This window comes from Haemaphysalis longicornis, unplaced genomic scaffold, assembly GCF_048455015.1.
Source record: "Haemaphysalis longicornis isolate Haplotype H1 unplaced genomic scaffold, Haemaphysalis longicornis Haplotype H1 scaffold_8, whole genome shotgun sequence".
Taxonomy (NCBI): domain Eukaryota; kingdom Metazoa; phylum Arthropoda; class Arachnida; order Ixodida; family Ixodidae; genus Haemaphysalis; species Haemaphysalis longicornis.
Genome location: NW_027526445.1, coordinates 84,243,784 through 84,259,414, shown reverse-complemented (window position 1 = coordinate 84,259,414; position 15,631 = coordinate 84,243,784). Strand labels below are relative to the sequence as shown.

General features: G+C 45.1%; 1 protein-coding gene across 1 annotated transcript in view; it reads right to left on the bottom strand.

Moving 5' to 3' along the window:
- Positions 1 to 15,631, bottom strand: part of LOC144149118 (uncharacterized) — a 45,440-nt gene that overhangs the window by 12,006 nt on the left and 17,803 nt on the right. The window contains exons 5-6 of the mRNA XM_077680656.1: positions 4,738 to 4,941; positions 2,835 to 2,915 (exon numbers count right to left, since the gene is read on the bottom strand). Of these exons, the coding sequence (XP_077536782.1) occupies positions 2,835 to 2,915; positions 4,738 to 4,941 (285 nt within the window). The remainder of the gene's footprint in view (positions 1 to 2,834; positions 2,916 to 4,737; positions 4,942 to 15,631) is intronic.

Genomic DNA, 15,631 nt, shown 5'->3' with positions numbered 1-15,631 from the left:
AACGCAGCCCACACCATACATAAGCTGGGTTTCAGTTTGTCCTTTGCTTGAGTTTCATCATGCACCACGCACCTGTTTTAGGTAAATGTCTTCACAGAAATGCCTATAATTAAACCAAGCTTGAAAAACTCCCAAATCATCCACACTTGCTTTTTTCCGGCCAAGTATAAAAGACGGCTTGCAGACCAAGTACAGGTAAAGCGCGGTATTATTTTTTTGTTCCCCGGACTAGAGAGCCACGCATACTTTGTCAATTTCTGCAGGCGCTGCCACCTTTCGCCCTCAACTGTGACGTCATTTTTCCAGCAATACTGCTATGTCATAACTGTGTACGGGTGGGTAATTCTATTCATAAACTAATTGCCTGCGTACCTCGAAGCGATACTCTCGGTGCCTTACAGGAGCGAAAAATCTTCCTTCTCTCTACACGATGAATTTAGTCGCCTCGCTGAAATAACCACAGTCGCGAGTTTCCAGCGCACATCATCCAGGAGGTGCGGCGACCCTCTGGTCCTACATAGAACCCCAGCGGGATATATGACCCCCAAAGAATGCACGAACACAACGCTGACAATAGTGCTCTAAATATATCTGCAAGCAGACCAAACAAAAGAATTACTCTGCTTTTCTAGCATAAGTTACACAACCTCATGACGCTGCGAAGAGGTAGGTCACTCGATATGGTCCTTGAATCCACGCTGTGGTCCTACATAAAGCCATAGGCTGATATATACTCCCAAAGAATGCACAACCACCACGCTCACAATATTGCTCCAAATGTATCTGACAAGCAAACCAAAAAAAAAGAATTTTCATGCTTTTCTACCATTCGTTACACACCTTCATAACACTGCGAAGGGGTAGGTCTCTCGATATGGTAGTTGAAACATATTGATGGCAACTCTCTACACGCGCTCCTGCTCTACAGCTTCAGCTTTGCTGCACCACCGCCTTCAGTCAGCATTAACTTTTCGGGCGCATAAAAAGACTGTAAGCTTTTCCTGATATTTCTCAACAAACTATTAAATCTGCACTAAGTTTTCACGTTTTGAAAGGTCCTCCCTTGGCAGACTCTCCTGGAAAACGAGTTTAGCTATGCGCTCCTCCGATTCAGAAGGGGTATATTTTGCATACTCCGGATCATTTATGAACTTCGGCAACGTACCCGTCCCCCCCCCCTTACTGTAAGATAATCCCCCTGATATGGAGATTATTTTACAGTTTTTTGTTGCATATTCGCGCCCATTTATGAACTTCTGTAACGTACCCGTTCGACCAGGACAAACCCACGAGTTACATTCGGATAAAATGACACCGCTCCCTTACATTTTTACTCACGCATCGACCCTCATACACTGAAACAAAATCGTATCCTCACGCTCAGATTTTGTTCCGTCACCCTAACCGTTACTGCCACACACTTCGGTTATCCCTCCATCCGTAAGATAATCCAGCTCATATGGCGTACACAGTCAATGGCTGAGGTTAGTTTTCCTCGACTTAATCTAACGATTCCCACATAGCTCTGCGTATGCTTCCCTGGGGATCACTGCTATTTATATTTAATCAATTCTACCTCATTCTTTCTATTTATCTCAGTGTTGCGAAACTACCCTAAGTCATCACACTGACGACGTAATGACAGCAGGCTGGCATTTGACAAATGAGTAGAGCATTTCCATTAGGAAGACGCACTTGAATGATATATACGGTTTATATTGTATTGTAATATGTTATGCAACTTCAGAGAAATGCAATATTGTTTGCCCTGAAAAATTCTGTTCAACATAAACACTGCCAAACACGGGCATGGGAGTTTGCATTTTAAAGGGTTGGCATTTTTGAAAGCAGCATTGATGTTTTCTTTTCGTTTGTGGTAGACGCGTTTTTTTGGTTTCATTTTGTAAGAGAATATGGGAGTCACAAAAGTAGACTGTTTTTACAATTAAACGTGGAAAAAGTTTTAGTTGTTTTAGCAAGGTTGAAATGTGCGAACATACGTTTTATTCACGACAACCATTCGATGGTTTTTGAATATCGTCTAACTTTCCTACAAGAGCTCCAAATGTTCTCTTTTATCAATTCGAAGATTGTCTACAAAAGGCGATAGTAAATTTCGCTATTAATGCATTCCTTCGTCAGAAAAAACTTCCTCTAAAAATTATATCAATTGATTATTGCATAGCCAATATTTTGATAGATTACCGAAATATTTTATTTCAAGCAGAAATTGTTCTATTTCGAGCGAGAATCCATTTTAGAGGGCAAGTATTTTTTATTCGCAGGCCTTACAATTCGGTCATTAATGAAATAAAAGTTCCCTGCAAAGAAAAAAAAAATTCTCCTATCCAGAACCATGATGAAGCTGATAATGCAAGTATTCACAAAATGGAGCTGGTGAAAAATGAGAAAAATGAAGCTGGTAATGGAAGTATTCACAAAATTCTAAACATTTTTACAAACCGGGATTTGAACTTTCTTTCCCGTCCTGTTCATATCCCCTGTGTACTTGACTTTGTTTATCATAGCATCCGGCTACCCACGCAACTCAGCAATGGGACGAACATCGCAAGAAATTTCCCCGGAAAACTGTTTCCGAGCAGACTAGAATATTTGGTTCGTTCTGGAGGTGCTAGAAAATATTTTGTACGGTGTCGGGAAACAACACTATGTTAGAAAGGGGTAAGGAAAACTATTACCATGTCAGGAATTCTCGAATGCTGTAGGCCATCCTGAGAACCTTCCATGACGACCTCACGTAAAAAATAAAAACACTTAGCAAACCAAGTTCACCATTAAAAAGACTGTGCATGTGGGAAAGTAACTTAACCCACCTGAAGGCTTTTTCGTGGTAGTTGTTGTTGTCCTTGTTCTAAGTACCTTGTGGGGCCAGCTCCATCTACGTGTAGGGGCACCTGTTCCAATAATCATCAACATAAATAATTTGTACACGTAATTTGTACATCATTAGGAAAGTTTGAAACACATTAGGACTAATTCCGCCAGCATAAAGGAGATCTCACACAATGCCAGTCAATCATTCCTTTCATTTCCCATATATTTTTTTTTATTTTTTGCCGCAATGTTACCCTTGCACTGTTCTGATCAAATATAATTGCTTGACAATTTTTACCCACAACCTACAAAGATAAATTTTCGCAATGGACCACTGTGATGTACTTTTTTTAAAATCAGAGAAGTTAAGGACCGCTGCGTCCTTTTTACCTGCTACATTTATTACAGTACTCCAGCGTCTATTCAAGGAAGGAAACCATTATTCCACTTCTGGCGAAGCAGCGGTATTTTTTTATTACAGTACTCCAGCGTCTATTCAAGAAAGGAAACCATTATTCCACTTCTTCCAAAGCAGCGGTATTTTGTTTTTTCAAAATTTAGTGGCAAAGCGCGTGCAACAAAAATATGTTTCTGAGTTCTGTGATATTATTGAGGGCTAATACTTTCAGCTGCATTTTCAAACCTCTTCCCTCTATAGCTGACGTTACCAACATTAATTTTTTTAATAATCCAGCACCCCCACATCAGACAGTGAAGCCCCAGTCTAAAAAAAATTTGTAACAAATGAATGCACTTTTAAAAGGTTTTGCAGACGAAGCGCTCACTGTTATGTCTATTTCAAGGGTTTAAATCTTTATGGTCAGCAAATCACTTACACTGGGTATATACAAAACCACACACACACACACACACACAAACACACACACACACACACGCACGCGCCCGCGCGCACACACACACACACACACACACAACCGCACGCACACACGCACGCACGCGCACGCACACACACACACACACGCACGCACGCACGCGCACACACACACACACACACACACACACACACACACACACATGCACACACACACACGCGCACGCACGCACGCACGCACGCACGCGCACGCACGCAGACGCACACACATTTATACCGGCACACATATATGCATAAAGCGTGTCCGAGCTATCATCCACCAAGATTTTTAAGAAAGAGCATTCGCGTTACTTAAAGAAAACCTAGTGCATAATATTTCCATTACAATGGAGTAGCGGCCAGTAATATGTTCCTTAGTGGTATATAAATCCTTATTTCAATCAATGATCTAACTCGAGAAGTACTGTGCCAATCATTTAAGTCCACGAGTCACTTCTAGGTTTCCACGACAAGAATGCAACTGCGATACTTTAAGCAAAGGAATTATTGTGTGCTCATTTATTCCAGCGGATAAAGGAGCCCCGCAAATTACGAAAAAAGCCACGTGATGGCCCTCCTCCATCCCCCACCGTGTGGTAATGCGGTGCCCCTTTACTGCAAAGAAGTGTAGGCTCCGGAAGCCAAGTTTGCCGGGTGACCGCAACACTAGCCGCGGCAGACTCTGCGCAACTCTGGGTCGGTCCTGCCGCGGAGACTGCCTTCAGCGGCCGTGTGCGGAACTTTGCAAAAATGTGTGTGGTAGCGCCAACTTTGGCCTGCTGCAACATTTATAATTTATAAGCCTGCAGTGTTTTTTTCACTAAGATGAGCACTGATTTTTTGCGAAAACAGGGTACGGTACATTAGATGTGAAAACAGCAATTTATTTTCTAGGTAGACACATCGACAAACATTTATCCCAAAACTCAGTCCCCAAGAAAGCCAACTCCATCCACTTTTACCATCTATATTCTAGATAAGCTTAAATGTGAAATAGTAAAACTGCTCATTCGGTGTTAGAGAAAACTTACCGGTTGTAGTTTTTGCCGCGATTGTTGATTCTGGACCATTGGTTGAAGAACTTTCTGGGCCATCAGTTTCCTCGCTGCCACTTTGCGGACTGCTCTCGTTGCTGGGAACTTCCGAAGTGATCGTAGATTCTGCGGTACTTGTTGGGAGGTGTTCTGTAGAGCTATCACTTTTTTCATTTTTAGTGCTTGACTCTTCGCTCATGCCTGAAAAATGAACTCTCCATTTATACTACTATTGCCACTCCCAAAATATTTCTAGCATGTACGGTCTGAACAATGTTAACACCAACAAAGCGATTGATAAGATGCAGTGGAATCTCGATGATATGATTCGCATAGTACGTTTTTCTTTTCGTTCCCTGCCCACGTCCCTTAAACATAATTGGTGGTCTAGTGTTTATTACGATCAAATGTTTGCCGAAAATTGGATAATACGACCGTAAAGTAGATCCCGGCCGATATTTCTAGAAATATATATACGTTTACTCTTCGCTATACTAGTTCTAACCGCATTCCAGCAAGCCACTAGCTGCACGTTGCAGAGCCGCCGAGACCACAGCAGCGCCGGTATTACGGCGCAAACATCACTTCCAGGCGTGGCCCTGCAATCCAATGATGATTTCCAGTGATGATGTCCATGCAGTCCAGTGATTCAGCGGACCATCTAGCGAAACGCATCATAATCAAGAAAGGAGCGCAATGGAGGAATGACTCTCAGCAGGCTATGACTTCCCTTCCCTTCCCGGCGCGGTACTTGGTTCACCTCCTGCTTTCTTGCTGCGTTTGGTGGTGACACTGTCATCTGAGGCTACTTTTCTTCTTTTCTTCTGACTGCCTTGTTTCATTGCGTGATGGTGCTTCGAGGTTTGTGACCATGTCGAGGAAACTCAGGGTGCTCAGTATAATGAAAACGAGGAAAGCTTATGCCAATTAGAAGAGAACCCGTTGAGGAAGCGCGTGGACTTGGCAGGCGGGCTCGGTTTACCAGTGTCAACATTCAACACTGTCGCCGGTCAGCAAGACGAACTTCAAAAGAGGCTGCAGATTTTCGGGCCTGGTATAAAACGAAAGCGAGGTGCGAGGAAGACGAGGGGAACTTCCCGTCTCTATAAAGCTGTCAGCCTTCGGGAAGATGCAGCAGCAATTAAACGCCGTCTTGCTTAAGTGTCTCTAGGAAGTTGAACGTAGAGTTACAGCCGCAGGAGCGAACATGGACGGGTAAGTCCTATGGAAAAAAGTTGGTGACATCAAGTTCTTCTTGGGCATTGAATACTTCCAAGGTACCCGCAGGCTGTGTTTACCGATTTAAGTAGGACGCTGATTGTTTTACAAAACAATGTTTGACGAAGCCAACAACACCGGCAGCTTCTTTATTTACGTTTCAGACGAATATACTCCTGTACGATGAAAAGAAAAAAGTGCAGTACCAATCGCCCGTTTACTGCAGTGTTGCTCAACAAAAGTGATTTGGTCATAAAATATGGTCATATTTCTTTGTTTGACCTCTTTGTATAATACGATTCTTGCATAGTACCTTTTTTCCGATTTTCGTGATAAATGTGTCAACATTTCCCTATATACGTTAGAACAACCTCCAATTTTCAAGACAAATCATAAAGCAATTTGAGCTGTTAGCGACAGCAATTACCAATATCACCAATGAATATTCGAGAACCTTTATAGTTCATCGTAACAGTTCCTGTGTTCTGTAAGGATAACTTAGTTTCAAATCATGCTGACAGAATGTGCTTAGTGCTCCCAGACTTCAAACAAAATTTTTATTGATTTCTCAGAAACACGAGACAGAATAAAAGCGATGATTTATATAAGGAAAAATGTCACCTTGCCATTGTGCAACGCTACTGAAATAAATGCCGGGATTCATGTTTTTCAGTCAAAATCGGGTTGCAAAAACGTCATGTAAAATCCCGGTACTACACAGATTCTGTAATATAAACAGATTCGGCCGCACTTTGTTTCCTGGTGTTTTCTTTAGCCATGGAAGCGACAGCGTGCGATATCCTTTTTAGTAAAGCTTCAGTCGCACACAGAAGCTAGTAACGCTTCTGCACCGACATAACACAGCGGTGTAGAAGGTCGAGCGCTTGAAGTCGGTTTGCATCCGCTTAGAATCTGCATCCGCGTTTCACGGAACATCTTACAGTGGAATGAATAACTGAGGCATCCACAAGGCATTTGTAATCAAGTGTAGGGGAGGTGGAAACTTTCGCCTACCTGGGTGCCTTCCTGTAGCATTAAAAGTTTTAGCGGTTTTCTTGCTAATATTTTCTCCCACAGGTCTCTAGTTGCCCTTTACTACCCAAGGAAGAGTGGTGTCAGTACTACTACAATTGGTATCTGGTTGACATCGGGAAGTATTAGAGTACTTTTCGGCTTCAGGAACCGATATTCTAGCATGTATAAACTGCCCACCACCCCTTTTGTTCTATCACACATTTTCTCCACATGACCATGTAAACTTCTGCTCCTCAAGATATTCTTTGACGATTAGTGAAGTCAGCCTTTTGAGAAGTATTGATCAAGACCCAGCCTGCCTGGAACCTATTACCGACATGAAAAGCGTACTTTGGTTTACCCCATAGCCTTCACCTATATCATGCAAAGTAAAGACGCTTATCCAGGGCAAGTTCCAGGAACGAGTATAGCTCGCACAATCGCTAACGTTTTCGATCTTTGAAAAAGTGATTTACAGGGGACGCATTTCAGTGAAAGGGACAGCAACAGTTTTTTAGGTAAAGGTCATGCCAGAAGCGCTAACACAGGCTCTGTGAAAGAAGCGGATTTGATGCTAATTCCCTTATTACTTCGAGTTGAAGACGTCTTACGAGCTGACGCCCCAGAGGAGACATCACTGCTGAATATGACGCGTATCAAACTTTTGTATAGACCAGTAGGGCGTTGGATTGTTCATTACGGAAACAAACGAGAATTTTCCGAAGCGATTCCTCTAAAGCGGCGTCAGCGAGACTGTGCTCGGCGACATATGCAGCAGATGCCTTCACGAGCCTATTGTTCCCGTAACGCAATCCAACCCGACATAAAATAGCGAAGAAAACGGGTGACTACCTGAGAGTTAAGTATAAATAAATAACACCTTGAATTCAGTATTGAAAATTTTGAATAAAAGAATACGAGCACGTGAAATGGAGAGCGACCACATACGTATAGGCGTGCTTGGAATCTGGTTGTATTACGTTCTGAGCGAAGAAATACATACGTTCCTTAATCATTCCAAGGCAAACCACATTTCTACCTATTTATTTATAAGCAACAAACATTGTTCCTATACTCGGTGACAACTTAAGAACGGCACCGGAAGTTGCCGCTGTGCCTTATCACCGTAGCCGGATGTTTCTCCGCGCGGCGCAAGTAGGGCGTTACTGGGAATATTTTGAACATGGCGTGAGCCGTTCCCGTGTTTTTTTGGACTTAATATGCTTATAAACGACTCCAATAACGACAAACAAACTGCGTGAGAAAAGGGAGACGACGATATCACGCATTCATAGCAAATCCCTTTGAAAACGCGCGCGAACTGACGTCACGGGTCCGGTGATTTGGCGGAGTGATACACTACCTGAAGTGGTGCCAATCTTGCGTTGTAACTGAGTATAGTAACAATATTTCTAGCAATATTTTATGAATCCCAAGGATATAGTCTTTACATATTCATTCAATGTTGCTATTATTATTACCGCCTTGAATCCTAAAACGGCAATTAAAGAAAATCATTAAACCACATCTGCCAGCCAAAAGCAACTTGTTTTGTCGTTTGTCAGTTTGGCAATTTAACTGTCCTGCTACGCTATAACAGCAGCATTTTTTCCTCATCTTTAGTTGCATCCATTACAGTTGTTTAGCTCACGTAGCACTAGCCACATACGACAAAAATACGACCACTAATGCTTGATACTGATCGCACTAATTACTTTCAGCCACCTTTTAAAACCCGTTGCCTCGGTGCGGATTCTTCCTGAGGTATTTTTTCCAACGAATCTTATTGAAATTAAGCGACTGGTCTCCACAAGGACAAGTAGTCTCAACGAAATCAGAAATAAAGCAGAAAAAGCAATATCTCAACACAACTTGGCGGATAAATACCGCGTACACTTAACATCAATACGGGTAATTTTCACGTGCAACACAAACAGATATATATTATGGGCAGAATACAGAATGATTTATATGCAGTAGACTTCCTTGTAAGCGAACTCGAACTAAGCATGCAAACATGTTGATCTTAGTAAAAGTTCGTGTTTGAAGAATTATTGGCTGCTTCTTGCTATGTCGAACTTGCGGGCTATATAAATCGTCGATAGCTTGCCGACCCCCATGAATGCCGAAATATCGGCTTTCTCTTAGAGAGCGCTGGGCTTTCAGAGATTTCATAGCTTGCTAGACATGGCTTGTAGTTGTCCTAGTTGTCCTTGCGAGGCTAACACGCAGATTACTTGAGTACAACAAGGCTGATAGGTGTAGTTGCCGTGGCGATGTTGGTCGTTGTGACATTATCACACATGCTCTCGCTGAGCGACGGCATTAGTCAGGACTTTTTTATACCAAATAGGTTACTAGAGATCCGACTAATTAGTGTCGCATCATGGCTGCGATGGGAGCAGTCACCTATTACCGAACCAGGCGATTTGCTTCTGCTCACTGACTAGCCTGAGTCAATGTTAATAATTAATAATGACTCTGGGTAGTCAGTTAGCGGAAGCGGTTTGTCTGGTTGGGTAAAATCAAGAGATACTGGCCACTTTCCAGGTGCGAAACGACACCAGCGTGGACTGTACTGGATGGGTGTAATCTGTCTTGATTTTTACCCAACCGCCGAAACCGTTTCCGCTTATGCGTAGTCGGAGTTCAAATTAATAATTAACAGTGACTCTGGTTAGTCGGTGAGCGGCAGTAATTACACCATTGGCGGAGAGAATACATCGTTGGCTTCTTTTTGTTTCTAGGTGCGGGGGGGGGGGGGGGGGGGGGGTGGTCGGTACCACTGTACGCAGTAATCCTCATTGTTTTTTCCTTCTTTTTTGATTTCTTTACCGAGAACCGGAGTGGCATACGTGGCGGGTTTATCAGCGCTTCTTTATTACTGGCTTCTATCGCTATATTCTTCTGTGAGGGGGAGACGCACATTCGCTTTGCGCCGCTTCTGCAATTGCTTTGTTTTTTCTCCGTCGAAAAGCAAACATTTCCTAACCTACCTGAGCGGAGTCTGCCCCTTACGAGCGGTTTGTACTGTAGCAGCCAGGAATGTCGGCTGCTTAAGGAGGACAAAAAGCAGACCTGGTCTGGTTTGCAGTTTCAGGACAAGACTCTTTATTTCAAAGGATGCGTAGGCAGAGAGCATCCCACGACGAGGGAAAGAAGGGGAACCCCACGTCCTTCGAAAGTGAGAGGAAACTGTTGCCAGGGAGCGCCGGCTGTTCAGTCGTCGACAACAGCAGCGCCGCTGCTATACCGGTTTTATTTTCTGCGCGAAAGTCGACCCGGCGGAGCAATGGGAGAGGCCGCCGCTGGGGCCACTCTAAAACTTCTAGTACACCGTTGCTTTGTTTCTGAGCGTATTTGCACCTGGCTTGTTTTTCTTACTGTAAACTCGAATGCGCGTGATCCCTATTTCATATTTGCCGCGCTTTCAAAGCGCTTTTTCAAAGAAAGTGCTACGAGTTGTGCCGAACCTCCGCCAGATGGCGCCACGGGTCCCGCGACTAAGAGAAGACGCAGTGAAACATCCCCCACGCGAGGGGCACGATCAAATGCTGAGCATTTCCGGGGGCGCACGACGTTAAGTAGTTTGCGTTACGTTAATGTTGTTGCACTTGTGGCAACTGCTGACGAGAGAGCGCTCGTCAGCAGTAATTTCAATGAGTCAACGATATAAGGCGCGTTCGTAGTGCCCCATTCTGTGTCGGCTTTGTGGCGCAGTGGGTAGAGCACCATGTACATTGCATTCCGCCGTTCTGCCCGCAGGGTCGGAACGGCGGAATGCAACCGGGCGCCGGGTAGTATTTTTTTTTATATAGCAGGGATGGGTGCGGTGCGGACTACGGACGTCAACGCGGGTGACATCGTGAGTTGCTCAAATGCTCTGCATTTAAATGCCCCCCAAGCGAGAAGATGGCGACGGCCCCAGGAATATTGCCAAGAGTAAGTCGGAAAACAAGTTATGCCTTCCCCGACGGCGACCGTTGAAGAAAGCGGGGGAATGACCACAGTAGTATGCCATCGGCGACGTCTCCAATACGCGTCTTCCCCAAATGCGCACTGCCGTCAAGCTAGCCACAGACTGGAGAGAAAGAAAAATCCCCGTCTCGTGGGAGCCGTTTGCGCTGGGGTGCCGAGTAGCTTCCGCTACTGTACTTTATTTGCCCGTAGTGGCACCCTAGCCTTCGTAACCCATCGGTTGACTCGCCGCGCGGAGATCCGCCGCGTCATCGCCAGCGGCTTCGTGCTTGCGCTCTCCATAGCTGTGGCACTGCCAGACTCATAGAGTTTCTTATTGAGTACACTCAAACCCGTTATAGTGAACTGCAATATGCACCGCGATTAGTTCGATATATACAATAGTTTGATATAGCCGAACCCGCCTATAACGAGGCTATTGTTACGAGTTCGCAATCCGCATGAGCCCCCCGCCTCCTCCCCAACTCCGCCATTCGCGTATTCAGAAACTAACACAGTACAGTAGCCATTACCATAGCAAAATAATCCATTTATTGCAAATAATAAAGCTACTTTCCGTCTTAGCTACCCACGATGCAAAAAAACAACGGTAATTTTTGTTTTCACTTTTGTTTTGCGGCTTCATCTAGCATAGCATTCTCTACACGAAACATTGTTTCCTCCAGTTCGAGTCCACGTCCGAAAAAATCTAAGAAGCATTGGCGGAGCACATGGACTGCCGAAAGCGCTTTATTTTAAGCGTCGGGCGGATTTCACTCGCGACATAATCGGGAACGTTGGCGAGCTCTTCCCACCGTTCACCGATGCTGCTGTCTTGGTCCCGACTTGCTGACTGGGCAGGTTCCAGGACAAGACTCCAGGACAAGGCACAGGTTTTAACCACTCTCATTGACCGCCTGACTATTGTCGTATTTTTGGCCTATTTCGATGATTCACCTCACACTGAAGTTCGTATGAACTAAATTGCACATGGCATGGGAGCTGCAATGGTCCCGCCACAGGAAGCTCGCACTCGAGTGATAGCATACCACGGCCGCCTTACAGCTGCGTCGAACGCACCTGTTCTATACCTCTCCACGAATTTCGCGTGCTTAGATCGGCTATGAGCAAGCCCCATCCGTACAGTTATTGCAAATCACTTGCTTTAGTCACGGATCCCCGTTACTTATGATGCCTTTCCTCTCGAAAGGACCCCACAGGACGACTTGGCCCTTGCAAATTACGCCTTCGGGAATATGACTATTCGATCGGTTACAAGTCTAGTGTTCACAAGCACGTGGGCTGTGAGTCTCGTCCTGCTGTTCGCCCACCTGACCCTACAAGCAATGATGACTGCTCCTGCGTAGTCGTTTGCTGGAATTGATAAAAATTGCTGACCATCAGCACTGTGATGCTTTGCTTGGCTAAATCCACGAGCGTCTCACGTCGGAGTCCGCTGACCACTCTATTCGTGCGGTTATGCTCCGTGATGGAGTTAACTTCCACCGAAAGTTTCGCAAAGACGGACACGCCGTCTTTTCGCTGTGCTTCAGCATCTTAGCTGTGATGTCCTGATGTCCCTTAGCTCTGATGTCCCTTACTGACGCCACCACGGCGTGCTTCGGATTTATGACTGCCTGCGTCGGCGCTTTTACTGGCAGGCACTCTCCCGGTCCGCGCGGTGATACGTCATGGCTCGTTCCCTTTGCGAACGCCGAAACACGCTTCTGTTGCTTCCAGCAGATACCCTTTATCCAATTGACATTCCCCGGAATCATTCCTCTGAGCAGAATATAGACCTACTCAACCCTTTCCTTTTGTCCCCGTAGGGAAACAAGTGGATTGTTGTCACCACCAATTATGCAACGCGTGCACCAATAAGGCATGCCGTCCCTCCAGCTGTGCAATAGCAGTAGCCGAATTCCTTGTACCTGCCGTAAATTTTCACCACGGGAATTTTCGTCAGCTGCTTACATACCGTGGACGATAATAAAGCAAAGCCCTGTTCCTTCACGAGCCAAGGGTTCCTTCCCGGCGTGCGCGACGAGAAACTTCCAACGCGGCTGGAAGGGGGACGGTGGTTTTCACTCATGGAGCACAGGGTAGATAGCGAGGCGAATGCTTATCGGCGTCCCCTGCGTGGAGGTGGCTGCTAATACTGACGGGCGCGTCGGCGGGTCGCGTTGTCCTCTGCTTTAGCGACGGTTATTTTTGGCCTGTTTTACGCAGTTACGCATTGATTCCTCATTTCCTTTGTACGTCTTGATTAACTTAATAGACCGCCCCTCCTATGTAATCTGGACCCGCATAAATTAATTGGTCGTAGGGCCAAGATACGTTAACGATTGAAAGAAGGAAAATAAAACATAAGCACCACATTCACACAACTGGCAGCAAGAGAAACGCTACCTTTCGCGCAATGCTTGCTACTAATGGTACAAAGATTCCTTACTGGGAATACCAATTCTGTTTTGCTTTGGGAGGTATTGCAAATGGGGAAAGGAACAACTGGTTCTGATATATAGCGATTATAAATCTTCCACAGCCTCCTCCGAATTCTCAAACTTATAAACTAACTAGTTTAAATGGGTATAAATGGGGATCACTAACCTCACATGCGGAATTGTTTGAGTGTGTCGAGGGGCGGTGTAGTCACACATCACCATGAATAGGTGCGGCTTAGTCACTCTTCCAAAGACGCTCCTCTCCGTTTTTTTTCTGCCGACGCTCGGCCGGGCTGAGTGGCGGCGTCCCTCGCTCATTAACAGCGTAGATTGATTCACAGCGTAAATCTGATTCACAGCGTAGATTGGAGCCATCATTTGTATACAGGTAACTTATAAAACTCACTGTAGAAAACACAACCCTACAACCGCCTATCACGCCCAGAGAAACAGACTTACTGAACGCTTCAACAAGACCCTCAAGGATATGCTCGCCAGGTACGTGTCCGCCGAACCTTGTGACAGGGATGTTCCGCTTCCCTACATAACATATGCCTAAACTTCCTTTCGCATCGACTCCGCTGGATACGCTTTTTTCTTTCTCCTCATTGGCAGCGCACCCATCTTACTGGTCGACACCGCGACGCCCAATTGTAGGACGTAGACAACACAGTATGCAGGAGAGCCTACAGGCACTCAGATTTTGTCTCCCGTGTTGCTCATCGACGCCACAAGGAATCTAGAATGGTCATAACAATGAGGCCGTCATTCCTGACCGAGCCAGCGTTCGCCGTCTCTTTGTCCGAGTCTCTCGCTTCTGGGTAGGGATTCCTTGCCGTTTTGCCGGTGCGTTCGTCACCATTGCCAGACTCGTCGGCTGCCCTCGTTCACCTGGCACATTAGTATTCCTGTGGACCAAATGTCGCCACATCGGGATGTTTCAAGAACCGCTGTGATCTTTCGCGGATCCTTAACGCATGCTGCGCGTAGTAACTCCAATGATTTACGAAATCTGTCCACTCCCACCCTAGCAGCCAGCATAGCATTCAACGGTGCTACTCGTCCTCGACTCCCGTCTCAGGCCTTATCATACCTGCGAAACGAACATCCCATAACCTTTTACTGACGTTTGCGTCGGGCCAGTGGTGTCGCCGCCGGAAGTCGCCGCCGGGCTTTTATCACGGAACAACCTCAACGACGGAGCCAGGATTGGCCATGTCTTTTGCGAAAGCCAACGTGTTACCTAGGGATAGGCACGAAGGCACTGCTTGCGAACAAATTTCATAAATAGCCTTAAGAAAGAAGACGAGGACGCTGGGAGCCACTGGAACGCGCGGTGTGTGTCCGATATTGTCGCTACGATATCAACCTGTGCGTTATAATATTTACTCGCTAATACATTTGAATGTAGCCAGTCCTTTTGCTTCCACGTCACAATAAATACATTCACCGTAGTCGATCGTTTTTTGGAACTACAAAAATTCGGACTTTTTGACATTCTGGAGTTTTCTGAGGAATGGTCAGTTCTCCCACCGGAGTAATTACTCTCGAACTTTTCGGACTGCTCCTTTTTTCGGACCAGTTTTTGTTATATAAATTTAAACACGTACAACTCACAGCAAGCACACACAAAACCATTTTTTACCAAAACGTCTTCCTTGAGGATCATTCATCCGAAGGTTGTGCACATTTCTGGTGACAAATATTTTTTTCAATAACATCAATTTTAATGCAACGAACTGTGCTGGAACTGATCATTACAGTGCAAGTTCGAAAAACACACTTTAAAGAAGTCCTAGTGGTTGGAAAAGCACGTTTTGTAACACATTTTCGGGGTATCAAAATTTCATTAGCCATGAATATGCCAAATGTGTTGTAAATATGAAATTGAATGATACGTCCAACCACTGGGGCACGTGCGTGTTCTGCTAGCAATGGCTAGGTCAGACGTCGCGGTTCCTTGTTTCGCATCTTCAGTCATAACCAGCGAAAATCAGACTCTACTTGAAAGTCCCGAAGCTCATCTAAAGTGTAGTGCCAGAGCCGTGCTTTTTAACAAGAACGAAATATTTCAATATTGGTGGAGGTAATAAGTTACATTCACATTTAGAAGCACATACATGAATTCGAATACAGTAAAACCTCATGTAAATCGAATGAGCAAATGTGAACTCAAAAGAAACGGGAACGGATGGCAATAATGTCAAGAGGAGTGCCCGAAGGGGCAATACAGAAAATGAGACTACCCGTTACGGATT